Source organism: Cladophialophora yegresii (assembly GCF_000585515.1).
Source record: "Cladophialophora yegresii CBS 114405 chromosome Unknown aczIN-supercont1.7, whole genome shotgun sequence".
In the NCBI taxonomy this organism is placed as follows: Eukaryota; Fungi; Ascomycota; class Eurotiomycetes; order Chaetothyriales; family Herpotrichiellaceae; genus Cladophialophora; species Cladophialophora yegresii.
Window position 1 is genome coordinate 1,637,614 of NW_006913051.1, and position 26,774 is coordinate 1,664,387.

General features: G+C 54.4%; 11 protein-coding genes across 11 annotated transcripts; 4 read left to right on the top strand and 7 right to left on the bottom strand.

The window, feature by feature from the left end:
• Positions 1–24: 24 nt before the first annotated feature.
• A1O7_09709 (uncharacterized protein) lies at positions 25–1,602 on the bottom strand (the record flags this gene model as incomplete). Its single annotated transcript, XM_007763695.1, has 3 exons — positions 25–730; positions 795–1,296; positions 1,434–1,602. The coding sequence occupies 3 exons, from the start codon at positions 1,600–1,602 to the stop codon at positions 25–27; spliced, it is 1,377 nt and encodes a 458-aa protein (XP_007761885.1).
• A 1,568-nt stretch (positions 1,603–3,170) lies between these two features.
• On the bottom strand, positions 3,171–3,824 carry A1O7_09710 (uncharacterized protein; the record flags this gene model as incomplete). Its single annotated transcript, XM_007763696.1, has 2 exons — positions 3,171–3,558; positions 3,664–3,824. The coding sequence occupies 2 exons, from the start codon at positions 3,822–3,824 to the stop codon at positions 3,171–3,173; spliced, it is 549 nt and encodes a 182-aa protein (XP_007761886.1).
• A 1,923-nt stretch (positions 3,825–5,747) lies between these two features.
• A1O7_09711 (uncharacterized protein) lies at positions 5,748–8,640 on the bottom strand (the record flags this gene model as incomplete). Its single annotated transcript, XM_007763697.1, has 4 exons — positions 5,748–6,656; positions 6,707–6,814; positions 6,883–7,194; positions 7,246–8,640. 4 exons carry the CDS (start codon positions 8,638–8,640, stop codon positions 5,748–5,750), a joined length of 2,724 nt encoding a protein of 907 aa, XP_007761887.1.
• A 1,606-nt stretch (positions 8,641–10,246) lies between these two features.
• A1O7_09712 (uncharacterized protein) lies at positions 10,247–10,654 on the top strand (the record flags this gene model as incomplete). Its single annotated transcript, XM_007763698.1, has 1 exon — positions 10,247–10,654. The coding sequence occupies one exon, from the start codon at positions 10,247–10,249 to the stop codon at positions 10,652–10,654; it is 408 nt and encodes a 135-aa protein (XP_007761888.1).
• Positions 10,655–10,868: 214 nt separating this feature from the next.
• On the bottom strand, positions 10,869–12,162 carry A1O7_09713 (uncharacterized protein; the record flags this gene model as incomplete). Its single annotated transcript, XM_007763699.1, has 2 exons — positions 10,869–12,018; positions 12,149–12,162. The coding sequence occupies 2 exons, from the start codon at positions 12,160–12,162 to the stop codon at positions 10,869–10,871; spliced, it is 1,164 nt and encodes a 387-aa protein (XP_007761889.1).
• An 896-nt stretch (positions 12,163–13,058) lies between these two features.
• Positions 13,059–16,505, bottom strand: A1O7_09714 (potassium/sodium efflux P-type ATPase, fungal-type; the record flags this gene model as incomplete). Its single annotated transcript, XM_007763700.1, has 5 exons — positions 13,059–13,307; positions 13,364–14,131; positions 14,182–15,672; positions 15,762–15,954; positions 16,012–16,505. The coding sequence occupies 5 exons, from the start codon at positions 16,503–16,505 to the stop codon at positions 13,059–13,061; spliced, it is 3,195 nt and encodes a 1,064-aa protein (XP_007761890.1).
• Positions 16,506–17,677: 1,172 nt separating this feature from the next.
• A1O7_09715 (uncharacterized protein) lies at positions 17,678–18,507 on the top strand (the record flags this gene model as incomplete). Its single annotated transcript, XM_007763701.1, has 2 exons — positions 17,678–17,826; positions 17,880–18,507. The coding sequence occupies 2 exons, from the start codon at positions 17,678–17,680 to the stop codon at positions 18,505–18,507; spliced, it is 777 nt and encodes a 258-aa protein (XP_007761891.1).
• Positions 18,508–19,028: 521 nt separating this feature from the next.
• A1O7_09716 (uncharacterized protein) lies at positions 19,029–19,845 on the top strand (the record flags this gene model as incomplete). The annotated part of the gene is made up of 2 exons (XM_007763702.1): positions 19,029–19,283; positions 19,339–19,845. 2 exons carry the CDS (start codon positions 19,029–19,031, stop codon positions 19,843–19,845), a joined length of 762 nt encoding a protein of 253 aa, XP_007761892.1.
• A 709-nt stretch (positions 19,846–20,554) lies between these two features.
• A1O7_09717 (uncharacterized protein) lies at positions 20,555–20,994 on the top strand (the record flags this gene model as incomplete). The annotated part of the gene is made up of 2 exons (XM_007763703.1): positions 20,555–20,668; positions 20,740–20,994. 2 exons carry the CDS (start codon positions 20,555–20,557, stop codon positions 20,992–20,994), a joined length of 369 nt encoding a protein of 122 aa, XP_007761893.1.
• Positions 20,995–21,600: 606 nt separating this feature from the next.
• Positions 21,601–22,411, bottom strand: A1O7_09718 (uncharacterized protein; the record flags this gene model as incomplete). Its single annotated transcript, XM_007763704.1, has 2 exons — positions 21,601–21,902; positions 21,988–22,411. 2 exons carry the CDS (start codon positions 22,409–22,411, stop codon positions 21,601–21,603), a joined length of 726 nt encoding a protein of 241 aa, XP_007761894.1.
• A 2,198-nt stretch (positions 22,412–24,609) lies between these two features.
• On the bottom strand, positions 24,610–26,154 carry A1O7_09719 (uncharacterized protein; the record flags this gene model as incomplete). The annotated part of the gene is made up of 1 exon (XM_007763705.1): positions 24,610–26,154. The coding sequence occupies one exon, from the start codon at positions 26,152–26,154 to the stop codon at positions 24,610–24,612; it is 1,545 nt and encodes a 514-aa protein (XP_007761895.1).
• Between the last annotated feature and the right edge of the window lie 620 nt (positions 26,155–26,774).

Consider the following 26,774-nt stretch of genomic DNA (forward strand, 5'->3'; position numbering starts at 1 on the left):
CCCCGCTGGTGACCGCTGCCAGTCTCAACTATCAAGGAAGCTGGATGGAGTCAGCCATTCGCACGCCTCCCTCCAGAACCCGAAGCAACCGTCTGCTTGTCGATGCCTGAAGGGGAGGAATCCGTCCCCCAGACGCAGCACCTCTCCCCACCTCTCCTTCTGCACGGCTACTGGACTGCTCCGGAGCTGCTGGATGTACCATGGGCGAAGCGCGGACCCCCGACTGACATACCCGCCGAGGATGCTGGCCCAAAGCAGTAGGTCGGGACACGACAGCCAGCAGTCACGCTTGTCGCACTCGTCAATCAACAGCATCAAGCTGCGGGAGCTGTTTCGGTGGAAGGCGCCAACAACGGGCAACGGCTCGAGGCATTCAGCCAGAAAGACCACGACCGCTGCCCGACAGAGATTGAAGAGGAGGTCGCCCCCAGTCGCCACCGTGAGTGCCTGGTGCTGCAGGAGACGCCACGTCGCGACTAATTGCCCGAAGTCTATGCCGACGGCAGGATCCTGGAGGACCATGCTATATGCGTTCAGCAGAGCATGCACGTCCTGGGTTATGGACACGAACCGCTGGCCGTGGCGTCTGTTCCTCAAGAACCGGAATCCCTGACACACTGTACCTGGGAGAGGTGCTATTGTACGGAGGGACTGGAGGAGGGGACCGGGAGGGAAGAACAGTGGGAACGTCGGTTGTCTCAGCGTCAACAACGAGTCAACCAGATCGATTCTGTATACGGTAAGTGAGTGGGTGAGAGTTCTTTCGATTGTTGGGCGGGATTCGGGATACGCACGTGAGGATCATGCCAGCCAGAGACTGCATACCAACATGCTGAAGCCCACCCCTCTGCTTGGTCAGGCACAACAGCGCGTGCAGATGCGTTGGCTCCCACGTCCGGCTGCCATAATACTCATAATCCTTCATCTGCTGCGGTCCGACCAGCGTGCTGCCCTGCATATCCACTGGTGGACCGTGGATGGCCAGCAGCGCAACCGCCAGGACCACCGTGTCTGCCTTTGCGCGTGCGTCTGGGGTGGCGCCAGTGCAGCCATCGTCGACCAACGCCTCAATCGCCTTGCGCACTTGTCTCAAGGTGTCATTGTACGCGGTCATACGGACGAAGTTCGAGGCCGGGTCCCTTGCGCCGAAGAAATACTGGTACGACGATCCGGCGTAAATAATGGCCGACGCCAGGTAGGCGTGTTGGAGCGCGAGGGTGACGGTGGCTGTTCGCCATGTCTCGATGTCTTGGGCTCTGCTCGAGAGGGCGAAACTCGGCCACTGCTCGATTATGGCTAACGCAGATTAGACGGTGGTGGAAATCGAGTTCAACATCAATATCAGTGTGTCTTTTGTTAATACGGCACGGCACGGGGCAACACGGTACAAAGCATCGCGCCGGGATGTCTCTAACACAGCGGGACCGACATACCGGTTCGGAACATCATCTGCGACTGCCCAACGGTACTCATACTCGAACGCGCGCCATTGCTGCTCACATTGAGCACGTCAAAGGGGTCGAACAGGCCGCCGCTAGGATCCGACCTCGGCGAAGGGCTCGTTGACAAGGACTGATCTCCTTCCGACGACGACCGGCTCATGACTTTCCTACCATCACAAATGCAGGTGCTCGTACTGGTACTTGTGCTTGGACTTGTACTTGAATTTGGCCGTGGCTTCGGCAGGGCGAGGGATCTGTTTCTCTGGGTCCGGATCCTCTGATGCGCTACCATCGCCGCATGCTGGTGCCGACGGAGGGTCTGTTCCTTCTTGTCGGCCTTGGAGTCATGGTCTTCGCTGGTGTGGATCAGGAAGGTAAGTTTCTGATGGGTAGCTGAATTTTGGTTTGGACTCCGATGCAGCGCCATTGACGATTCCCGGGGAGGAGGTGAGCGGTTAGAAGAGTTCAGGTGAGAACGGTAAGCTTTTTGCCTTCTGTATTATTCTTCGTCCGGGACAAGCGGGATTGGCTCGGTTGCACATAGCCAGTCGGCGATGCAGTGCTCTATTCAGCGTGCGTAACTATGCGTGGTTCGCGTCAAGCGAGCAGAGTGCTTCCTTGGGAGGGATGCCGTTGGATGTAGGTATGAGTGTAGACAAGCTTGAGGCTGAGCTAGAGATTCAGCTTCAGGTCAGGCTCAGGCTCAGGCTCAGGCTCAGGCTCAGGGCTAGCGTCAGTCTCGGGGTGTACGATGAGCAAGATGAGTACAGCAGATCCAATTGACCACCGGACCCAGAGCAGCGTCCGTGGAAGTTGTGACATTCATTCCATGGGACCATACCTAGGCAGCCACCTAATAGCTTGAATGTCAAGTCTGGTGAAGACTAAGGTCAGAGGCTTCGTGCGAGCGAACGAAAGAACGAAGGCAAAAAAGCTTGTTCGGGAGCTCAGCTCATTCTAGTACAGTCCAGCCGAGTGCCGTCCAGTTGGGCGGCTCGAAGCTGCGAACAAAACGACGTATGGAGTACCGTTGTAAACAAACCACTTGAAGCTCGATACAGTAGGTAGACAGGTCATTGGATTACTTGGTGACATGTGGGCTGGGTAAATGCAATGCATTGCCTCCTCGCCACAGTATGTAAACCCACTCGCGAAGTGGAGACGGAACGAACGGTGTGGTCAATAGAAATGGGGTCTCAAGTACTAAGTATGTATCATGCCAGTAATTAGCTATCGACGAGACCGAGGCCGGACTCGACTCGGTTGTATTTGTAGAAGTAGGCCGCAGGAGCGTCACGGCTGTATGTTAGATGTTGGACGTTCGATGCTGGATGTTGGATGTTGGATGTTGGATGCTGTGTCCCATCTACCATATGTCTTCCTTGATCTCCCTTCCTAGCGTTCAAGGAACAAGTACGGAGTAAGACAGACATACTCGCTTCGGCGCAAGTACTGACTACGAGATCTCAGCTGCGGAACACTGCACGTATAGGGATCTACCTCCTCATGGGTGTTCGGTCATGGCCACGCCAGGCAGGCTTTTGGTCAAAATAAAGGTATATTCTGGAATTGATCGGCTCGGCCGAAGTGTGGTTCTAGCTCGATTTTTATGTGGAGGGCCTGCGTGGCTGGGATTGGAGTCGAGGCCGTGGGTGCTACTCGTCGTAGAGCCGTCACCGCATTCAACATCGCACTTTCCCTCACAACCAAGTACTCTGTACACAGCCATCAAGGCACCGTGATGGTCGGCTGGGCCGGCCCACACTTCGACCCCTCCAGACTGATGTTATCAACCGCCAAATCGACCCTCTCCCCGTCCTGCAGCGCCGAACAATCCCAGCTAAACACCAGCTCCGAGTCCGAACACGGCGCGATGAAGCCGAGATTCCGGAACTGGCCCCAGGCCGGTTGCGCGGATCCGAGGTATCCGATCAGCTGCGATTCGCCCTCTCCACTCAGCGTGACGGACAAGTAGCAGGGGCCCGATCGACCGGTTACATCGGTCGAGGAGAAAGGGAAACTGTAGTCGAAGCCGAGGGAGTAGGGTTCGCCGGCGATCAGGCCCGTGAGGTCTTGCGAGAGGGCAGGCAGCGCCGCGTTCGTACCCTGAAACACACTGGATAGCCAATCAGTAGGGGTCGGGCAGGACTGAGGTCAGGACCAGGAATGGGATCAACGTGAATGTGATCCAAGTACTTTGAGTGGGTGGGGAGATACGCACACGAACTTCTGGCCGTCGGGCGTTTGATACCCAGTGGGACTACCGTTGAAATCAAAGTACGCTGATCCGGTGACGGTCCAGGCACCGCTCGTGACGTCGGTCATGAGTGTGTCGCCGCTGGGGACGGTCTCGAAGCCGCCATCAGTGACGACGTCGACCATCTGTCTTCGTTAGTGATTGCCCTCTCGAAATTCAATGTACGGTAGGCACAAGAGAGGCATACCGGGGGTAATGTCGGACACGCAGAGGTTGGGCAACCGTTTGTGGTGGTGGTAGTCGTGGGTGTAGTTGTAGTCGTTGTGGTAGTCGTTGTCGTCGTTGTTGGAGCGGTGGTGGCGGTAGTCGTGGTCGTTGATGTCGTAGTCGACGAGGTTGTGGTTGAAGAAGAGCTGGAACTTGTCGAACTCGAGGTGGCAGGCGTCGTGGTTGAGGGTGTGGTGAAAGAGGTACTCGAGCTAGTCGTGATTGGAGAGCTGGAGGCGGAAGAGGTTGTGCTTGTTGTACCTGTTGACACAGTCGTAGAGCTTGTCACGCTAGCACTGATCGACGTGGTGGAAGACGAGACTGTCACGACCCGTGTTGAGGAAGTGGAGGAGCTGCTTCTTGAGCTTGACCAGGACCGTGTAGTGGGATGACTTCTGGTATTGCTCGAGGTGGAGGACGCATTTGTAGAAGAAGTATGTGGGACGCTCGCTCGTGAATGGCTCCGACTAGTCGTCATGGAGGTCCCCTCGGACGGAGTACTCCAGTCCAGCCATGGATGGTCGTTGCTTGCGGAAGACGGAGTGGCGGATGAGCGATGTGGTCTTGACGCTTTGTTTGATACCGTGGTTGTTTTGGCTGGGGTTGAAGAGGCATGTCCCGCGTGGCCGCCGTGTTCTGAGGCACGCGATGTTGGCAGAGAATGCCCAAGTCCCGTCTCGGAGGAGGTACAAGGGCACACGAAATGTGTGCTGGTGATGGTCGTCGTCACCACGTCCCAGTCTTTCCAGTCAGTCAGTGTCTGCCCTTGACATAGCCCGATGGCGCCGGCGATGGCGGTGCCCCAAAACAGTCCCTTCATTCTTAAAACGCCGAAGTCAAGATCAATCGAAACGAATGGACGGCGACAAGATGTCACCAAAAGCGAGTGGACGGTCCCAGCAGGGCCGAGTTAGCAACGCAGCAAATGCACACAAGAATCTTACAACAAACAGCTCAAAAAACAAACAGTTGCGCAGAGAAAAGAAGAGCATAAGAGCGCGTCTTAGGCACAGCCGAGGCATCGACCACTGAGCCGAATGACAGACGTCCTCAGCTCTCGCAAGTCACCGCCACCGAAGGGCAAAGGCGTCGTCCAGTCCAGATCTGAGATGGCGTTGCCCTCATGGCAGAAGTCGCTGCCGAGCACGCTTCATTGAGTTCGATAGTGGGCCGAACGTGGCTTAGTCGCTGTCCACTCTGCCCTAGGCAATCAGACCCGCATGAAGAGGAGATTCACGATACCCGAGTTGCGCCCTGTCGGCTACCAGGATAGACGCTGCTTTGCCACCTTTCAGGATGCGGACGCATCTTGGCGACAGTTCGAAATTCTGAAGCCTCGCGCCGGTAAACCTTGATGGAGCCGCATGCTGGAGGAAGAGCTGTTGAGGTGTGGATTGCCGATTGACATGGCCATTTCCATCATCTGCACAACCTTGCTTCTCACTTTGGGTGCACGAAAGAGCTGTTCGTCTGGACCATGACCCAGCGAGCCACAGAGACTTTGAGGAGACGCAGATAGAGAGGCTTTGGTTTACACGGTACAGAGTACGGAGGACACAGTTGGCAAGGGGAGTGATTGTGGGGTCCGAAAGAGCTGGTGGGAACTAGCCCACTGGTCATGTGATTGCTCTAGGCCTATCACGGAACGAACCAAAAGACAAATGCCCACCATTGGACCCTGTTCAGTTGTCACGTGACCTCTCACCCTTTCTCTCTTTCTGCACGCCGAGACGCTATGGCGACGCTCTCTTTTCAGTTTATCACGGCTTATGCTTTTGTACCTGTGGATTAACCCACATCTCGTGGGGAAGCACTCTCCATCACGTATCGTTACCGGCTGTTCACAATTTGGAAGACCCCTGCAACAGCTCGACTGCTGCACTGCTGATGCACGACTTGCCCGTCTCTTTCACCTTCGCCTGGTATACTACCTTGGCTCCCTCTTTCCACATCTCGGTGACGATGGTCTGGCCAGGCAGAACTGTGCCGCTAAACCTCACCTTGATGTTCTTGAAGGGACCATATGCCTGGAAGACATGTTTACCACTGATGCCAAATGTTGCCAGGCCATGGAGGATGGGAACCTTAAACCCACCGGCAGCCGAGAATTTGGGATCGATATGCAGGGGATTGCGATCACCCATCAGCCGGTACAGTGCTGCAAGGTCATCTGATGTCTTTTCCTCGACGACCTTGTCTGGTGCACGAGCAGGTGGAGTGTTCGCCGCAGTCGAGGCACCACGGTCCGAAGGTTTCTTCTGGCCGCCGAAGTTCCCCGATCCGCGTATAAAGGCGACGTTTTCATTGTAGAACACGGGCCTGCCTGTGCTGTCGACCGTTGTCGAGCCGCGCCGCACCAGCGCAGCATTCCCTTTGTCCACGATTTCGATCAGATGCGTTTCGGTCCTCAGTGTGCCCGCCGTGGGAATGGGGAACTGCTTGATTTCCAAATACTGTTCACCGTGGAGAAGCATGCGTTGGTCGTAGTTGGGTACGATGTCCTTGATGCTCCACGGCGTTGTCGCAGTGTAAGTGGGCACTATGCCAAACGTCGGGAGGACCTGGAAATTCGGAGCGTTCTCGTAGACGAGATCTAGATCAGTCCGGTGGGCACCCATGGAGATGTTGTAGAGAATGACATCCCGATCGTCATAAGTATAGGTGGATGGGGTGGGTTTCATCGACATGGCTTCCTGAAACTTGGCAATGTATTTGCGATTCGCACGGTTCTCCTGGGATAAACCTGCAGCCTGGGACTGGTGAGTGTTGACATTCCCTGATTTGCCATATCACAACTTACAATCTGCGGGTTCTTCAGCACGTTGCCCATGGTATACTTGCTTCCCTCTTGTGGCGTGTCTGGATTGTCGGCCTGTCCATTGTCGAAGTTGCAGATTTCTGGGAAGGCCTGCCGCATGCATGAGCAATTTGTTCCAGGAGAAACATCAATACCCCAGTGGTTGCAGGATCACTCACCTCGGCCACTTTTTCGACGCTCGGCACACCCTTGTCGTGCTCGAAATCGACTCCTCTAGCTCTCTGCCAGCGCGTGGCGCCGATCCATCCGCAACCGGACTCGAATATCTGACCCGTGGCGGGTGGCCTTTCGCTGCACAGGGCCGCAACGAGTGGCGCCACGTAATCTGGCTTAACCAGCCGGACATTTTCCTCGGGCCACACTGTGCGAGTCATATCGGTGCCGGCAGTCGGAGCCAGCGTATTGACGACTATATTATACTTGGCTCCTTCTCGAGCGACGGTTTTCGTGAAGCCGACTATGCCGCACTTCTACGATGGGAGTCAATGGCTGCATTCGGATACGTACGAGGAGAGACTTACCGCGGCTGCGTAGTTGGCTTGACCGAAGTTGCCGTATATGCCGGTGGTGCTTGTGATGTTGACAATTCGCCCGTATCTCTGCTTCAGCATGATAGGGAAGGCAGCCCTTGTGATCAGATATGTCCCGCGCAGGTGGATTTTCATCACTTCGTACCATTGTTCATCCGTCATGTTGGTGAAAGCCTTGTCCCCCAAAATTCCAGCATTGTTGACGACGACATCAATACGGCCATAAGCCTCCACTACTTTCCGCACAATAGCCTCCCCTTCCTCCACAGAAAGTGGCAGAGCTAGAGCTTCGCCTCCGTTTGATTTGATCTCGGCGGCAACTTTGTCGGCATCTTTCACGTCGTTCACTGCAACCTTCGCGCCGAGCTTAGCGAACAGCAGACTGTACGCTTTTCCCAACCCAGCGCCAGCGCCAGTCACCAGGACGACTTGGTCCTTGAAGCTGACCTTCTTGCTCGAATTGGACGTTAGTCTGGGCAAGGTCTTGGCCTTTTCGAGCATTCCCAACGTGTTCGCCGGCTCACTGGGGTGTTCGGCACCATTCCAATCCACGATCTTGTTCCAGTTCTCTAGAATCACTTCGGCGGTCAAGAACTCCGGGTTCGCGAGAAATCCTTTGCTGCGCTCCCATCGGATCTTGCTGTAATGGCCCGCTGCAGCCTCGAAAATGCTTCCACTTTCCCGACACTTCTCGTTGACCAGCACCCCCACAAGAGGGACAACCCAATCTGGCTTCATGACTTCCATCATATCCTGGGTCCACACCGTCTGCGTGAGCCTGCTGGCGGCACCAGGCGCAAGCACGTTACAGGTGATGTTGTACTTCGCACCCTCCTTGGCCAGGGTCTCGCTGAATCCGACCAGGGCCATCTTGGCGGCGGCGTAATTGCTTTGGCCAAAGTTGCCAAAGAGCCCTGATGACGACGATGTGTTAATGATCCTGCCATATCTCTGCTTGCGCATATATGGCCATGCTGCACGGGCTGTCTTGTAGGCACCGTGGACGTGCACATCCATGATAATGTCCCAGTCCTCGTGCTTCATGTTTCGCAATGTGATGTCTCGGAGAATGCCTGCATTGTTGATGAGAATGTCGACTCTGCCGAATGCGTCAATGGCCGTTTTGACGATTCTGTCGCCCTGCTGCACGGGGTCGTAGTTGGCCACAGCGACCCCGCCGGCGTCTCGGATCGCCTTGACGACGACATCCGCAACCCTCGCGTCGCCACGGCCACTGGCGTCTTTGCCGTTAAAAGACCCGCCGAGGTCGTTGACCACGACCTTGGCACCGCGCGAGGCTAGGAACAAGGCATATTGCTTGCCGAGCCCGTTACCCGCACCCGTGACGATGGCGACCTGGTTATCGTACCGCAGTTGGGAGGCCATGTTTGTTCCAATCTGTCATGTACCACATAGCTGAAAGTGCCCTCACCGGGGTGCAATGGAATGGGACATTATAGAACAGCTCACTCTCGGTTGTAAGCAACTACGGACCGAGGTACACGCTTCTCTTGGAGGGGCTCCAGGGGGTCAAGCAGTCAGGTAACTTACGGGGTTCTGGCACTTGCCGTCCACCGGAGAAAGAGAATTGGCATCGTGCCATCACGTGGTCAACCGTAGGAATTCCCCGCCTTTGTCCCCGCACTTCGGCTCCCCACCCAAATACCGATTTCGCGCTTACTCTGGCACAACTACTCCGTAGTCATGCCGCATAACTCGTGTGACACCTGCGGCGAGTCTGCCAGATACTCAATCAAACACGGAAATAGGCGGTCTTCGAGAGGAACAGCTGATTGAGAAATGGGTGGCCCTGATGCGATATTGACAGTAGTGTCGCACTGATGAGGCAGGCGTGGCCAGTTCGTTTGTCCCTTGTCTCTCTGGCAGTCGAGCTCAGGTTTACCAGGCTGCAACAGCCGCATTTTGCGAGACATGATTGGCGGAAGACCTTTCGATTCTCGATTCGCATGTCTGGGTGTGAGGACTTGGAGTCAATTGCTGACTCGGACCGAGGCAGACGGATTGGTGCAGTGCCACCCAACGATCGCTCAAGTGAATGAGCACTAGGTCAACCACGATGAATAGAAGTAGATAGTAGAGTAGTAATATGATAACTAACTCACACAAAATTTGTCGGGGCTGCTGTGAGCGTTATGAAGTCTGATAAAGGGTAGTTATCCATCATTAGCCACCAGATATAATGCGTTCTCATTGTAGACGCCATATTCATTGAGTTCGACACGTAACGCACGAGCGTCGCAAACAGGGTGCAGACGAGTTGAGAGGCAGAAAGGTGCTGAGGCACACAACAATCGACAAATTCCGTCATGAAAAGCATTCATAAAGCGGCACTGTGTCTCCGGGATAGCTGCCGTGCGAGTGGCCGAGCAGAGTTGTCCGACAGCGCAATTTTCCAGCGATGACCAATGGGAACCGCGCATTTCCTCATGTAGGTACTGTCAAATTCGTGTCAGACCAGCTCCCTAGCCTCCACGAAGCCGACTTCGATTGATCCTTGACATGCATCGAAAGCAGCGCATGCTCTGTGAGGTAGAATGGAATAGGGGCGCCGTGAGCCTTAGGTAACAGATTGAACTAGACCTCCAAGCTTGAAGCGGAGAGTAAATTACGGTAAGACGTGCCGAGATGCCACGCCCTGCTCTCGGGCGTCATGGAACTGACTGTCGGCAATGTCGTCATAATTTCGACATTAGATCGCAGCTTGACGAGCACTCGTAACGAACCTGGAAGACACTGACCAGTGTGAATCACGGTAATTACTGTCCGCTGGGTGCTACGACTAAGAATTTCGCAGATCAAGTGACGACGACTTGGCCCAAAGTCTCGGTTCACTTCTCATTGCATCGACTGCACATCTGTGTCGTGGCCTCACCTCTTCTCACTTTGACTGCTACCGCTTCAGCAATAACCCACAGTGCACCACATATTACATTACACCAAAAAGATATCTCACAACTTGTACGCGTCCATCATGCCCCGCCTCCCAAGCTCCCTTCTGAGGCCCCGTGTCCTGCCGACCACTGCGCTCCGACAACACCCCCGCCTCCTCTCAGTCACACGTCCGCTCTCCTCGTCCGAGGGAGGCCAACACTCCGAACCCTCCTCCACAGACGACAAGTCCAGCACCCGCGCCCAAGATACGGGCCCCGGCTGGGGTGGTCGCCAGGGTCGTGACCACGCCGTCAAGAGACCGCCGTACGACGTGCATGCCGATACCGCCCAGGAAGGGATGAAGGAACACGAGCAGGGCAAAGAGGGCAGCGACGCCATCTCGCGCAAGGACGAGCGCAAGAACCAGCAGAAGGCCAAGGAGGAGTTTCCCGAGTCGCCGGTGGTGATTGGCATGAACGAGGAGAGAGGGTCGAAGGATCACTTCTGAGGGACATCCTGTGGCTCGTTGTAAATAACAAAAGGGAACATGAGCATCAAACGTGGCGTTCATTGCATGTATGTGGTGTGGACAAAACTGATGGTACTGTAACGGGATCCCTTAGATCCATCGCTAACTACGGAATTTATCTATCATGCTACATGCTTCACGTTTCATGTTTCCGTCCAATCGTAGTTACTCGTCCGAAGAACGTACACCAGCGTTACCGCCCGACGTGGAACGACAAGATGTCGTTCTTTCCGACCTCGATGACCGAATCTTCTGCGACCCTCCTCCCTCCGTCGCCCTCCACAAAAGCAATAGGAGCATCGCCCATGACTTTCCTCGCCACGTCCGCCACGGTACTGCCCTTCTTGACGAGCACGCAGTCTCTAAAGACAGCAGCCGTGCTGCCGGCCGTGCCCGAGCCGTAGGTGTGGATGTTCTTGACAGGAAAAACAGGCACAAGACCCAGCAGGGCTGCCGCCCTGGTGAGGACCTGTACCACGCCCGTGCTACCAAACCGATAGAGCACCATGTCCTTGAGGTTCTCGATGCGCTGCGCGAGCTTGTCGTCCATTTCCTTCAATCCTCCTCCAGCGGGATCCCCTTGTTCGATCAAGTCCTCCCGCGTGTCCAGGTACTCGGCCCCTTCCTTGTACTTGATGTACCCCTGCTTGGCCAGCCGGCGTAGAAAGACCTCGGAGATCGCGCTGCACAGCACGATGCTCTCCGCGGGCTGCTGCTTCGCGATCTTTGCAATATTCCGGTCCGCGTCCGGGTGGTCGATCTTGTTGAGCGCGAGCACGGTCGGGAACTTCTCGTCCGTAAAGGCGTTGACGACCCTCAAAATCGTCTCGTCACTCCATTCCTCCAGCGGCTGCTTGAGCTGCAGCTTGTCCAGCGTCCGCGCGACCACGGAGCTATTACTCCCATACCCCGAAAACTGGGCCTGGAGGGTCTCGACGGGTGACGCCTTCACGGCGACGTGCCGTCTCTTGATACTCCCCCACTTGTCCATCAGGTTGCCCTGGATCCAGCGCACAATCTCGCCACGCAGCCACTCCACGTCCACGCTGGGATCATAGCCACGCGTGGCTTTGCCCTCGGCGTCGGTGGTCCCGCTGACATCGACGACATGGATCAGCGCATCCGCGTGGCGCAGGTCGTCCAAGAACTTGTTGCCCAGTCCTTTGCCCTCGTGCGCGCCGGGCACCAGCCCCGCCACGTCTAGCAGTTCGATGGGCACCGATCTCTTCCCGTCGACGCACGAGCCGTAGTTTGGCCGGCACTTGTCCGTGAGACCTTTCCGCTTGCACGCGCAGTCGACCTGCAAATATCCAACCGCTCGTTGAGGGTCGATCGTTGTGAATCTGAGTGTCCCAATATTTTAGTCCTTGGCGTCGACACGTGGAGGGTACGGTGTGGTCCTTTCTTACGGGAAATTGCCTGCGCAGGTATCATCATCAGCCTGGTCCTCCCGCCTCTTTGCTGCGGAAACACATCATCATCATCATGATTGGCGCGCGCACTGACTGACCGACTTTCGAACTCGCATCCGTCAAGCTGTAGATTGTGCGTCGTCAGCGAGGCTGTCGACTGGGCATGTTGGACGTGGGCAGTTCTACCTGTTTAGCGTGGTGCTTTTCCCACTCGACGGCTTTCCTACGAGACCGATGAGGGGATCTCGGGGCATTGTACGGAGTCCTCCGTAGGAAAGCGAAGAGAAGAGAAGAATCTCAACCGAAGCAGAGCAGGGCAAAGCCAGAGCGCAGCGCAGGCTGCTGGGGGGAAAAAAAGATGCACGTCGCGGCTCACACCCCGCTTCGGGGGAGGATGACGCCGCCCACGCCCACGCCCTCGCCTTCGCACACACGGGCACTGCTGGGAAACCGGAAATGCGCCATTCTATCGTTGGACTACAATGTCTGGAGTAAGGTCAGAGGTGCCGTGCAGCTACAGTACTAGGGGAGGTAGTGCCGTCCAGCAGATCCCCACGACGTCGATTCCATGTGTTCGCTGTCTAGCTGTTCAGCACTCGCGGTGCGGCTTTTCCAAGACACGGGTTGTTCTCAAAGATTCCTCCTGCTTCAGTACGCATCGTACGTCAACGAGCAACAGGGCTAGAGGGTCCGGGGTCTAATTTCTCTAGCAGATGATTCGCATACACCATCGTTAACCGGCCCTCGCATTAGCAACCCGCCTACGTACTGAGTATCTTTCGGCCAAACTTGTTTTTACTGTACCGTCTAAAGACCCAAATGCCATACCACAAGCAGACCTCAATCATATGAGCAGCAATACTATCTGCAACAAGACAACATCGTCTCATGGATCTAACGTCATATCGTCATGATGCCTCATCGAGCCTTAGCAGGGTCCGTCTTGGGTCTGCTCCTCTTCCAACGGCTCATCATTCCAACGCCTTGTTTGAAGCCACTTTAGTGCTGCCGTTGCTAGCATCGTGGCCATAAAAGTCATCGAAGACCATATTCTCCAAGTCGTCCGCGGTGAATCCGAGCCTCGCTGCCCGGTGGCGGAAGTATACTCGCTTGCCCCACTTCCATCCCTCGACGCCGAGGAAGAAGAGGAGGGCTTCGACAAAGACGATACCCCATTCCCAAGAGATGCCCGTGTGCTTGAAGACACTATGATTGATCACCTGGACGAAAATGTTAGCCATGCTTGACACCACAAGCAAAAAAAGAGTCCACCTACAGGTATGTATATCGTGGGGAATATTGTGACGAAGCCCGCAATGATTGACCAGAACAGGAACTTGTTGCGCCACACGTCGTACATCCATTGGGTAAAGTATTTCTTGCTGTCCGGTTGCATGCGGAAAAAGCTCTTCCGCATGTTGACCATCTCCCAGGCGAGGAAGAGGGCGAACCAAGTCAGACTGACGAAGGTGGTGGCTCGGGCTCGGAAGACAGTGTCGCATCGTTGGGAGTAGCTCTCGTTGCAGTTGACGCCGAGGTCTCCGTCGCCGAATCCATACACTACCAGGAGGAAGGACGACAGACACAGAGCGGCCATCCAGATACCGTAGGCCAGCATGTCGAAGCAGACTTCCCAGGTGAAGACGCCGGCCTTGAGCGAGATTGGTGGTCGTTCTAGGATATCGGGCGCCGCGATCTCGAGACCAAGGCCCATGTCGGGCAGACCGGATGTGATCATGATGACCCACATGATTTGCACAGGTGCCAGAGGGAAGACCGAGAGGCCGGTACTATCTTTGAACGCAAGTCCAATAAGCAAAGTGCCTGCTTGGGCAATGTTCTCGGCCAGCAGGTGAAGAATGAACTTCTGGATGTTGTCGAACATGCGTCGCCCCTCTTCGATGGCGTTGAGGATCGAGGCAAAGTTGTCGTCGGTCAGCACGATGTCGGAAGCTTCCTTGGCGACGTCCGATCCTCCCTGGCCCATGGCAATGCCGACGTCGGCGATCTTGAGCGATGGCGAGTCATTCACGCCATCACCAGTCTGCTGGAGTCAGCATCACTGCACCAAATATCAAGGGGGGAACAACTCACCATGGCCATAAAGGCGTTGCGGCGCCGGAGTGCTTCGATCATCCGGACCTTCGTGTTAGGAGCACATCGAGCGACAACGAGTGGAAGTGCGGGGAGTGCATCGAGCTCCTCGTCACTCAGCCGGTCAAACTCTTTCGCGGTCATGACCATTGTTTTGGCCGCGTCATGCGAGAGGCGGGACATATCGGGTGGTAGAATGCCCACTTGGATGGCAATGGCGCGGGCTGTTCCCGGGTGATCGCCCGTCAACATGTGCACTTTGACTCCAGCACGGTGACAGCTCTTTACCGCAGGGGCAGATTCCGGTCGCGGAGGATCATAGAGACCGATAAGGCCGCGGAATATCAAGTCACGTTCCACTTCCTCGCGAGGAGGGGGTCCCTCTCGACTTGCCCGGCGGCCATGTTGGGGGCTGTACGGACGGCTCGCAAGGGCAAGCACACGGAGTCCTTGAGATGCCAGAGCCTCCATGTTCTCCAGGACCTTTTCCTTCATCTGCTCGGTGAACTCGATGGTCTCTGGCCCATCCCAGTTGGTGCGGGTGCAGGAGTCAAGTATCCGTTCCACGGCGCCTTTGGTGTAGACCATTTGCTCCTTTGTTTCCAGGTCCTCGAAGATAGTCGACATCTTCTTGACATCCGAGTCGAATGGATACTCACTGACCTGCTTGAGCTTGGGATTCTTCTCGTCGAGGAATTTTTGTCTGCTGTAGTCGAAGCGGCAAGCGAAGACCTGGATAGCAATCTCGGTCGGATCTCCAATGGCGGACCAGGAGCCCTCCTTGTTAGGGTGGACCCGTGCAAGATTGCACAGCGAGGCAACCAGGAGGAAATCTTTCAACTCCTGATTTTCTTCCAGGGCGTTCGAGTATTCCATTTCTTCGCCGTCATCTACACCTTTCTCACCTTGCTGCGACGGCGCAGCGTCATTGTACGACAAAGGCCCCTGGGTGGGATTGAATGGTTCGTTGGAGGAGCCAATGCTGTATGTGCCACGGGTAGGAATCCAGCATTTCTTGGCCACCATTTTGCCTTGGGTCAAGGTTCCTGTCTTGTCTGAGCAGATGTCCGTAACAGCACCTAGCGCTTCTAGCGATTTGATGTTCCGGACAATGACGTTCCTGGATACCATCCTCTTGGTTGCCACAGCCATAGTAATGGTAAGAACCACGATAAGGGAAGCAGGAATCATGGAGAGACCCGTGGCAACAGCGTAGATGATCACCTCGGGTCTGTCAGAGAATTCGTTGGCGGCGAGGACGATGATGGCGCAGACGACGGCAATCCCGAAGAGCAACATGGCGAGACGGGAGAGTTTCTTCTGAAGCGGCGTCCCGACGTTGACGCCCAAAAAGCGCCCAACAGCATCGGTGAACGTAAGGGTCCAGGACTCGGCGTGGCGCAACGGGTTAACAGTACCGTCCGGTCGTCGCTTGGGCTCGCGCACCTTGGAGCTCTTTTGCCGGAGCGCAGCTGCGATCGATCCGATTTCCTATAATTATTTCAGCCCATGTCCATGTCCGGAAGCGTTGGTGTAATCTAAAAGTAGTGCGGTGAACCGCATTTAGCTGCCGGACTTACAGTGTGCATGCCTGTGGAAAACACTATTGCTCTTGCGCGACCCTTTGTCACTGTAGAAGACCCGTATGCGACATTCAGTCGATCTCCTGGACCCGTATCTTCATCAAATACGGCTTCCTCGTCCTTGGCAACGGGCAGCGACTCGCCGGTGAGGAGGGCTTCGTCGGTCTCAAAGTTGATAGATTCGAGCAGTCTGCAGATTGTCAACAACTTGAAATCATGCAAAGGGCTGCTGAGTATGTTGGCTTACCTGACGTCCGCAGGGACAGTGTCGCCCACTTTGAGTTCGATGAGGTCACCCACAGCGAGCTCTGTAGCGGGAATGGTGGAGTTGCTGCCGTCTCGAATGACACTTGCGGTGGGAGAAGAGAGTGACCGCAGCGACTCCGTGGTCTTCTCGGCCTGAAACTCTTGGAAGAACCCCACGACAATGTTCAGGATGATCACTGCCGTGACCACGCCGCCTTCAATCCAGGAGCGGATACCGAACGAGACCGCCATGGCCATGATGAGGACCAACATCATGGCATTGGCGACCTGGCGAAGCAGGATCTTCAGCGGTCGTACTCCTCCACCGCCCTCCAGTTCGTTTTTGCCAAACTCTTCGAGCCTCTGGCACGCATCTTCGGACGACAAGCCCCTCTCAGAGTCAGTGTTCAATTGCTGCACGAGGTCGTCCCTTTCAAGAGCGTGTGCAGGCTTTGTCAACGGCTTGTTGCTCTGACCCGAGACGTGGTTCTCCATGATTGCCTGCTAACCTGTGACCAAGGCCCCTCTCGAAATTGACGTGGTGTTGGAAAGGGAAAATATAGGACCGCTCCCAAAGATAATGCTGTCCCAAACCACGCTTGGGATCAAAGCAGTGTTGACGGTGGGCCATCATTCACGACGTAATCTTCCCAGCCCATTGGCCCTGTTGCCATGTTGCAAGTGGCGGAAAGCCTCTTCCTCGGGACCCAAGAGGCGGAAAAAGGGTCTTAACCGCTTAGGAGGGACGGCCATTGGATAGCGAAGGGTTCAACACGCCTTACGGGGTTCTGGGCAGGTTGCAAGCGTGGAAGAGTTCGACATCATCGCAAAGTTACGGGGGAGGGAGTGCGCGAGTCTTGGTTCCAGATTGGCTAGCGAGCTTGACAGGTGTCTGATGGATCGGCTCCTCGGAGACCAACTGAAGAACTTTGTCGGGCGGCGTGGCCCACGGCCAAGTCTGCCGCCAAGGGCCAAGGAAGGCGGAAGACAGAAAGCCAAGCGCTGAACTCGCGCCGTGTAAGCGGGTGATTCTGGTTGGCTCCTGGCCTCCGCTGTGGTTTGCCGTCCTTCCGGGGCCGATTTTCCACCCCCAGGAAATATTACCTGAGAATGACATGTGCTAGGTATGGGTTCGGGTCAAAGATACCCTATGCAAAAGATGCAAGGTGTCCAAAGTTGCAATGATATCCTTGTTGTGCCCTACTGAACGTCCGCAGCACTTCAATAGACGACCTCACCAAGGCAGCGCAGTAGTGTCATATGTGCAACACTCTTATCGAGCTTGACGCAGCTGCGGCGCCGAGAAGGTTGCCAAGCATTGACGGTCTTCCCGAAGTGGGGTGACTTTTGCATATCGCGAATACCAAGCAAGCATCAAGCCAGGCCACTTGGAATGAGTACTGTGGACATACTCCCTTAGGCAACAACGTCCCTGTACTGTGGTATGATCCTGGACAGTGAAAGCCCTGTCGCTGCGTTTCTGGGCGCTCTCCACAGTGCGCTGTTGCCAGAAGGCTTTGGCAATGATCTCTTTCGTGATCATACGCACACTGGCTCCTTGCCTTCAGCACTGGAGTCTGTCGGATAGGCGGCCATTTATATCCCACGTCTCACCGCTCGCTTCCGAGGGCCAGTACAGTGATTACTCTCTCGTCTAGCCAAGTTTGATGCACTTACCGGCAGGTGAAACGTTCCTTCTGGCAAGAGACCTTGCAGGTCGTGACCACGAAGATGCAGACAAGGAAGACTATCACGACGTCATTCCTTACATGATGGTTGGCGCTGTCGTGATTGCGGTGGTGGTCCTGTACAACTTGTTCGTCTCTCCATGTCAGCGCACTGGTTCCAGGACCTAATTTGTATCGTTAGGTTCAGACGTTGGGCCCGCGCACGAGCGACGCGGGCAAACACATCGATCGAGGGACACCAGCGCATTGGCCAAAGAGGCAGTGAAGATTCAACTTACTCGAGGCCTTCTGCAGAACAAGCAGCGAGAATCCACCGCCAATCAAAATCAAAGCCGATCGCAAACCTCAGTGCGAAGGAGATTGATGAAATCGCACCGAAAAGGCGGTACGCCGACAGTGACGGTAGGAATGGCATGGACCTCCCGAAGTTCCCATCTTTGGACTGCCCAATCCGGCCACCCTGTCCTGCTGTCCTCGCACCCAAAAAGCAAGATGAGCATAAGGTGTCACTGGGCAAAGAGTGGGTTGAAGATATCGAAGATCCCACTCGCATCTCTGCCGCCGTTCGAGGAGAGTTGCCGGACCTATTGTTTGATTGCAGCATCTGTTTGGAATTCTTCCAACCTGAGGATGTTGTCCGCGAAACTCCTTGCGGGCACGTTTTCCATGCCCGATGCTTGGAGTGGTGGCTGGGGAAATATCGTGCTCGATGTCCACTGGATCAAATGGAGCTGAAGGGCAGGTCGAAGCGGCAGACGACCATGACAGAAGAAAAGCAGTGCTCACGTAGAGGTTTACCCCTGTGTTAGCGCTGCAATAACCACAAAGTACCTTTTCATGCCTCGATCTCGTACTTCTCTTGTGAGTGAAAGGTCATCTCGACCGAATCACTCACCACCTCGTTCGCTACTACCTTCGGAGCGGGCGCTTGCATGAAAACCGGAGTAGCAGTAGTGGCCAGAGCTCGCAGGAACGTCCCAGGCGCGTCTTCGCATCAAGTGCCGAGTCAATGCCAGGTTGCGTCTGCAGCAAGTCTCGCCAGACTCATGTGGACGTTCATTTCGAGGAGTTTTGACGCATCAAACGGCAATGCGCGGGGGCGCGCATGAGGCTAAACCCAAAATGATACTGCGCGTTGTGGGTCGATCTTGACTCTCAGACTGTTTGCAATCTCTTCAAAGTAAGGATCCTTGCCCTCAACTCAAACCCCCGGAAACACACTGCGCAAACCCTGGGGACTTAGGAGAATGGGTGTCCTATGTATGCCGTTGTCTTGTGATTACACCACGTAGCAGGTTCGAACTTCGAGTGGCGATACCCGCCGAGCAGCATGGTGCTAAATCAGATTTTCTACCGTGTTGCATTTATTGTAACAGCCTTTGTCCATCTCTACTTCAATGATCTGATCAAGGCGACCATCGTGGTTGCGGCAATGTGTCTGTCAGACTCAAAGCGTCCTGTTCTACAGAGCATTTTACGCTTGCATTCAGTGGTGCTTGTTTGCTTCATGCTGGCATTCTGCTTTAGTGTAGTCTCGGCGCACCCCGATCAAACAATTTTGAACGGCCGTGATGTGTTGATGTGGGTGAGATCTGGCTCGACTCGGTGTGGAGCACGCATGCTGATTTACCACGGAACAGTTTGACGATGTCGAAACACCTCACGGATTTGGACAGCTAGCGGCTGGATATCATGGCTTCACATTCAACTATTTATATGCCTTTAAGCCGACACACCAGGATCTGGAAGGCACCATCTCGGGGGATGACTTGAACTGCGCCATCTCCAAGCCGAATGCGCTCTATGGCTCAAAGGTCGCAGCGGAGACCCCGTCCATCCATGCACACGATCCGTCACGTACATTCACGGTACACTCACTGAAGATTAAACCACTGGATTTCCCTGTTGGTTTCGTTACCATAAATCTCCGCGGCTTCCTCCTCGAAAATTTGTCGAGTCCGTTAGAATGGACCGTCGACTATCCCGCCGGCTTCCACGATACTCTCCACGTCCGACTGGAAGAGTTCAGCAAGACGCGGTGGAAAGGCCTCACGAGGCTTGAAGTGGAGGCGGATTTCCATTACAACAACGTGGAAATGGACGACTGGGAATTCTGCATCGATGACCTCGAAATCGAGATTGAGTAAACGTCGAGGAAAGCAACGTACATCATACGGTGCATGCTTTACCAACACCGTATCCCGAGGCTCTGCATGTCTCGCCTTGTTCTCGGGATTCTAGTGGGTATCTAGAGTAAACCGATTTTGGCGCAGCCTCGAAGCTCCAGTACTGTGTAGGAGTTGCGCTTGCCCGCACAAATTTCCCAGCAGAAGCCTCCTCGAGCCTGCAATTTCAAGGACGATCCACAGTTACCTTTTCCTATACCACTCCTCGGACGAGTACCAGTACAGCATCCTCGTGCCTGGAAGCTGGGGACATCTCTTCCTTGCTGTCACACGACATCTCCCAAGTCAGGCACCAAGGCAGCGTGGTTGGACCGGATCTGGTCATCCACCCCGACTAAGCTGCTTTCAGCAAACACTCAATGACGTAGGTCAGCACGATCGGAGGGTTCATCAGCCTCGAGCCTCTGAGAATTTTCGAGATCCGAGCGAAAATGCACAAGATCAACATGCTCATTGGTTCCGTTCGAGACCCGTAATGACGTAGAGGCGGACACGTCCTGCTTGCAACCCAAGCGTCCACCGCACATAATGACCAGGTGAACCTTCTCAGAGCGAGGCTCTACTTGAACACTAAAGAAACATACACCTTGACCAACCAACACAACAACTTGTGCAGTTCCTTATATAATACAACCACAGAAACCGAGCTCTCTACTCAAACACCAACACCATGTCCGAGCAAACATTCCACGTCACCGGTGAGGACGTGCGCAAAATGGAGTCGAAGGAGTCCAAATTCCACGGTGGTGAAGTCCCAAAGGACTCCGACACCTCAGCTATGAAGGTCAGTTTTGCCTGTCGACACCAGATCATCCTAGTTTTTGCTTGCCAGACCTATACTGACATCTTCCGAAGCAACTCCTCTCTGAGCAAGAAAACAAGCAAGAAACTATCGACCGCGTAAAGGCAAATCTCCCTCTACCCGACCAACCTGTCGGTGGCGCCAGTGCAGATCTACAATCTGCTGATGGCCGTACCGTGAACGTCGGCAGCGGAGGTGTCAATGTCAAGCTGGGCACACATTCTTCTGAAGGACTGAGGGAACCTGCCACAGCTGATAGCAGTGTGAGAGTCGATGGCGAGGAGTTCAAGAAGCCCACAGCACCATAGAAGCTCCCAGGCGACTGAACATATATTGCATACGAGATGACAAAGGACGTTTCTAACAAGAGACGGCATACCCTCGTGAACGAGAGTCTGTTCTACGAACAATAGATCCGCATGCAGGAACTAGGAGCATGGTCCTGAGTCGAGGCCTGCAGTTTCGCGATAGGAGAATATTGTCGGATTGGCATACAATTTCATCTTGCCTCGTGAGGTCAAGAGATCTCCAAGCTCAACATGCCATACATGATTTTTGGTCGTTCCGTTTTTCTCACTCGTTCACCATACCTCGCAGCAATCGATACCTCATCAACATCTGTAGTGGTCATTCAAGACTGGCCGTAGCACAACCGCTGAGACGCTTACGAGTATTTCCAGTAGAGTGGCTTCTCTCGGATAAGAGTACTTCGCACTCGGGTCGTCGCTGGGATCAACCACGCCCTCGACAGTCATAGAGTGCCCTTCCCAAAACAGGGCGGAGGGGAATATCCGCCGCAGCAGTTGCTCCTTCGCACCTCATGGTATGATATGAAGATGTAAAGATGTGATGGAGCAATCCCGATATCGACGACCAGATCGTTTCACTCTTTACGCTTTCGCCTACTGTTGTTCCTACTCTTTCTTGGGGATCAACCCTCTCAAACTCAAATCATACACCACATCCTCGACCTTCTTGACATTATACTTCAGCGCATCGTTCCTGCGCCTGAGGATGTCGTTCTTCAGGTTCAGTAATTGGAACCCGGCATGCACGTCCTTGATGAACCTGGAGATCTGGAGCGGGCGCGCGTAGTCGCCCAGGGTGACCGCGTTGGGAGCCAGCCGGGACAGTTCTTCGATCGTGTACGTCAGCGCCAAAAGGTAATCTTCGATGGTGATGTGGAAGGTGTCTTCGTCTTTGACGTTGACGGGGACTGTAGACCGAAAGGGTCAGCGTTGGTCATAGACATAGACACGGACATATGTGATCCAAGCAGGGCGAATTCGGAATCCACTAACCGTTCAACCGTTGGCCGACCTCCTCCAGAGTGATCAGATTGCCGGCCTTGAGCCAATCATGTAGCTGAAGACTGCTGACCACGTTCTGCATATCCCGTTGCCAGATATTGTTCCACTTGTAGAACGGGTACTTCGAGGCCGCGTCGGCGAGGATCTTGACCGTGGCGGCCTGCGCGGCGAGCGAGTCCGCGCACGGTGTTAGGACTGCGGTCTCGAGCTCGGCCGTGGGCGTGTTGTGGACGCGCGAGAGGATGGACTGCGTGACGCGGCCTTGCTTGGACAGGGTGTCGACGAGGGCGCGCAGCTCGTCCTTGATGCCGGTCTCCTCGTCGATTTTGGCTTGCAGCGAGCTGAAGATCGCGGGGTCGACGTTGGCAGAAGGGCCGGCCGCGGCGGCGTTGGTCATGGCGGTGTCGTCGGCCATGGTGTGTATCCGGACGAGCTCAGATGTCTCTACATAAGGTAGACAGGTGTGAAGTAGACTCAATACGTGGATCGCCACAAGCCACGAAGAGGCTTTTGTGAGCCGCAACCGCGTCTACAGTACCTAGGTAGAACGGGCCACAATACCGTCAGGGAAAGAAACAGGAAATTGATTCCTGGCTACGAGTACTCTCTTCAATTTCTGATCCCTCTTTATGTCTCTCTCGACGGGGAGATGCAACAGTCGAGTGCGAGACGGTTCACCTGTTCACTGTTACGGCATTTTGTCTAGGCTGGGTACCTCTGTATCTTATCTGAAGCCACCCGTAGGCCGTGGACAACACTCGTGTCGCAGCGTTTCCCAGGAACTGCGAAGCGCACATTTCGAAATTCGCTAGCATCGAGAAATCAGCGCCGAATTCTGGCGCAGTTCCAGACAACCAGCACTTCATCAAGTTCAAACAGCTCTTCTCCAAAGCTTTGCGCAAGGCAAAGAAGTGATGAAAAGGTGGTTCGCGTCACAAGGCGGCAGTGTAAGACCTCGGACACGGTGCAAGAGACCTCTGTGCAAGCACAGGAAATCTCGAGCGAGGTGCAAAAATAGGATTAATCAATGTATTGTGACCGTAGTCACATTTCAGAGATTAAACTGAAAAGAACAGATACTACACTTGATCTAAGCCAACTATTCGAATTATTAGCATCATGACTTCAAAATGACTGTCGGGGATACCACGTACAAGGCAAAGAGAGCTGGAGGATTCGAAGGGAGTGAGAGGGGAGAGGAGATACTTATAGTCGTGAGAAAGCGGCTGCAGAGAATTGCTTGGCGGTAAAGTCTTGGCAGGGCGCAGGCTGTATCAAAGCAGATTTTTTTTATTGGTCAGACATTGCCGGCTGTGTGTCATCGATTGGCAGAAATTGTGGATGCGCAGTCGAGCGGTGAACGCAAGTGACCCAGAAGTGAACGAGGCGAAAGTGACGAGCCACAGGCAGCAATTTGCAGTGAAAGGCAATGCGAGCAGAGTACCATAGCACTATAAATGCCCACTACAGGTGGTCCCTGTTCATATTGAGTGTGAGTACAAGTATGGGATTGTCTTCAGAATAGACCTTGATCATATCGGACGCCTCGTCTCGTAGCTTCGTCAAACCCGCGGTGTTCTTCTCAAGGCCGTCCGAGTCACAAAGCAAACAGCAACGCTCCTGTTGAGCGGACCCAACCTGGCCCAGAACTTTCGGGTCCGCCTTCAACCTCGATCACTTCAGCATGTGAAAGATCTGCCACAGGGAATGAATGCGTCATGGGCTGTCTTTTGTCGGTTGCAGCAAAATTGCAGTCACTCCCCAGATCAAAACCACGACGGTTTGCTACGCTGTCCACTCTTGCCAGCTTCTTCTGCTGCTTTCATAATCTCCATCAGATATGCAAGTGCCTCGGAAAGACTGAAACGGGGCTTGCCCTTCAGCTTCAGCACCTTTCAAACAGTGACTACCCTCCACACTCAGATGACAGCCCTCTCATCCCCAGAGGGTTAGTCTCTCGAGCCTCCGAATGACGTTAGAAACATGCCCACACAGATCAGGTAGGAAGGGATGGTTCCCATATACTCGCGCGCCTGCGTCAAGTTGAGTGCCGCTACGCTAATCCGGTCTTATCGATCCGGTAGGTACCCAAGTCCACGGCGGTAAGTCTCCTTGCTCGCCTCAGCCCCGATCAAATTGGTGCTGTTCCTCGATCCGGACACGAAAATGGCATCGCAAGCGTCTGTGGTGGCTCAGGATATCGATCAAACGACGTCCTCCGCTAGTAGACTTATTGGTCGGCAGCCTGTGCGGTTGTGGTTGAGCGTCTCCATCACCCACACTCCGTCATGGGCTCGAGATTGGACAAAGAGGACAGGGCAACATGCGTACGCCTTACACGGTAAGAATGGGAAAGTATAGATGATAGTCAAAAACAAGGCACCGACTTCCGGCGGCAAGCCTCCTTCAGTAGCACATTGCGGATATAATAGCAGAAACATAGGTCGGAGGCAGGAAACGCCAGGTTCTACCGCACCGTCTATTTTGAAATTCGTCCATAGGGACTGAAGAGCGGTTATGTGCATTTCCGCCGATACCGCTCGCTTGCTAATTGGAAGAAAGGACGAAAACAGACATTGACCACGTAAGACTCCCTCAAAGACCCGCCGCCTGCTAGTAATAGTTGTCTCGCTGTGCCTTCTCGCCCAGCAGCAGACGTCTCTGCGCCTGGTCGCCTTCAGCCTCAACCATCCACCTCTCAATACCATCCACTCCTTCGGCCTTCTTAAACCAATATCGGGTTGTCCCGTGGTCGATCTCATCCTGCATCTCCGTCAAGGTGCGGCCCTTGAACCCCTCGATAAACCGACTCGAGCACATAAGCAGCCATGTGTTGACCAGTGTGTCGGGTCTCCTTGGCATCTTGGGATTGCTGTGATGCCAGAAAGCGAGTGTCACCAGACCGACCAACATTAGGCAAAGGATCACCAAGCTGGCCGCAGAGCTGATGAACGACAGGTCCTCCATTTGCCCGTAGTTATACGGCACTCCAGCAATGAAGATGAGCAGGAAGTATGAAAGCACTGTGATCAGTGTTACGAAAGCATGGTACCAGTTTCCATGCCACAGAGCCTTGAAGAGCGCTGTGAACGGCACTCCGTGCAGGTACATCGTGAACAAGTGGCGGCTCTCGGACGTGCTCTTCTTCAGTCGGCGGTAGGGCGCCATGATCCGTACCGACAATTCGACGTTTTCCCAGAAAGGGATGAGAAGGAATGATGTGATCGAGGTCATGAAAAATCGTGGACCAAACTTGGTGCCGTCCAGGAACTTCCATTTGACAGCCGTATTGTGCTTCTCACCGTCTGCACCGAGAAGATTGACCTGGTACACATCGTTGCCCGCAAGGACGAATGATAGAATGACTCCAAACATGGCTAGATGGAGGAAGACGATCAGCGCGACTTGGAGCTGCTTCCAAGGCACGCGGGACATCAGCGAAGGAGGCTCAGCAATTTCGGCCACATCCGTGAGATCCCGATCACTGCTCGTCGTCGGTTGAATGTCGCTACCCGGCATGTCATGGTTCGTCTCCTCACTTGATCCGGATCCCATGGTGATGCCAACCACGTTCTCCCCTGAAAGTGTTTCGGTACGCTCAAAGGTAAGCAGCTTCCCCTTGAATGCCTCTTTCACGGCCTCCTCTTTGGCGTCCGGGTCGATTTCTCGCAGAGTTCTCGTCATCTCATCGTTGGAATTGCTCAAGACGGAGGCCATACAGGCAATACTGCAAGGATATGAGGTCACGCCACTTGGACGGTTCCAATTCAAATAGGCCAGAGTGACCATTGCCAGTGCGGTAATTATTAGTGACGCTTGCAGGCCACGGACAACTGCGCTGTTGATGACCCAGACTGGATCGCAAAGCTGGGTTCCATTCTGCGTGTTGCAAGTCGAACCGGCTTGGATGGTCATGGCCTCCGATGCGACAGAAGCCTGTAACCCCAAGACAATGCTGATGAACGTGGTCACGAACATGACCCAGTGCTTGTTGGCCGGATTCATGTCGGCCCAGTCGATTCCACCTTGGAGGTACGGGCGAAGAACGGACGCTTCAGCCGTCGCTCTAGCGCTCTGTTTGGCAAGCTGGTAGAAAGGCTCCATCATCTTGGCTGACGCGAACACGACACACCAGAAGCTTTTGAAGAGCACCGACATTGTGACCGAGCCGAAAGTCGCCGCAATTGTCGTGGCGCTCGTGACGGGTAAGGGTAATGCAAGTACGTAGTTGTTATCCTCATAAATAGGCTGAGCCGATCCTTCACCGCTGGATCCGGAGCCTGAGCCGGAACCGGAGCCGGATCCAGAAATGTCAGAATTTGAAGACGAGTCCGAATTGTCTGCGTTCTCTCCTGAGCCTGAGTCTGCGTCAGCGTTACTGAAATCCGAGTTGGAGCTCGTTTTGACGGTTGGGTCGGTATTCGAGCCCGCACCCGGGTCGGAGTTATTATTATCGTTCACACTGTTGTTCTCATTCGAGTTGTTATTGTCGTTTGGATTGTTGTTGTCGTTCGAATTATTGTTGTTGTTCGAGTTGTCGTTGTTGTTCGAGTTGTCGTTGTTGTTCGAGTTGTCGTTGTTTAAGTTGTTGTTATTTGAATCGTTGTTATTCGAGTTGTTGTTGTTCGAGTCATTATTGTTCAAGTCGTTATTGTTCGAGTTGTTGTTGCTCGAGTTGTTGTCGTCCGAGTTGTTGTTGTCCGAGTTGTTGTTGTCCGAGTTGTTGTTGTCCGAGTTGTTGTTGTCCGAGTTGTTGTTGTCCGAGTTGTTGTTGTCCG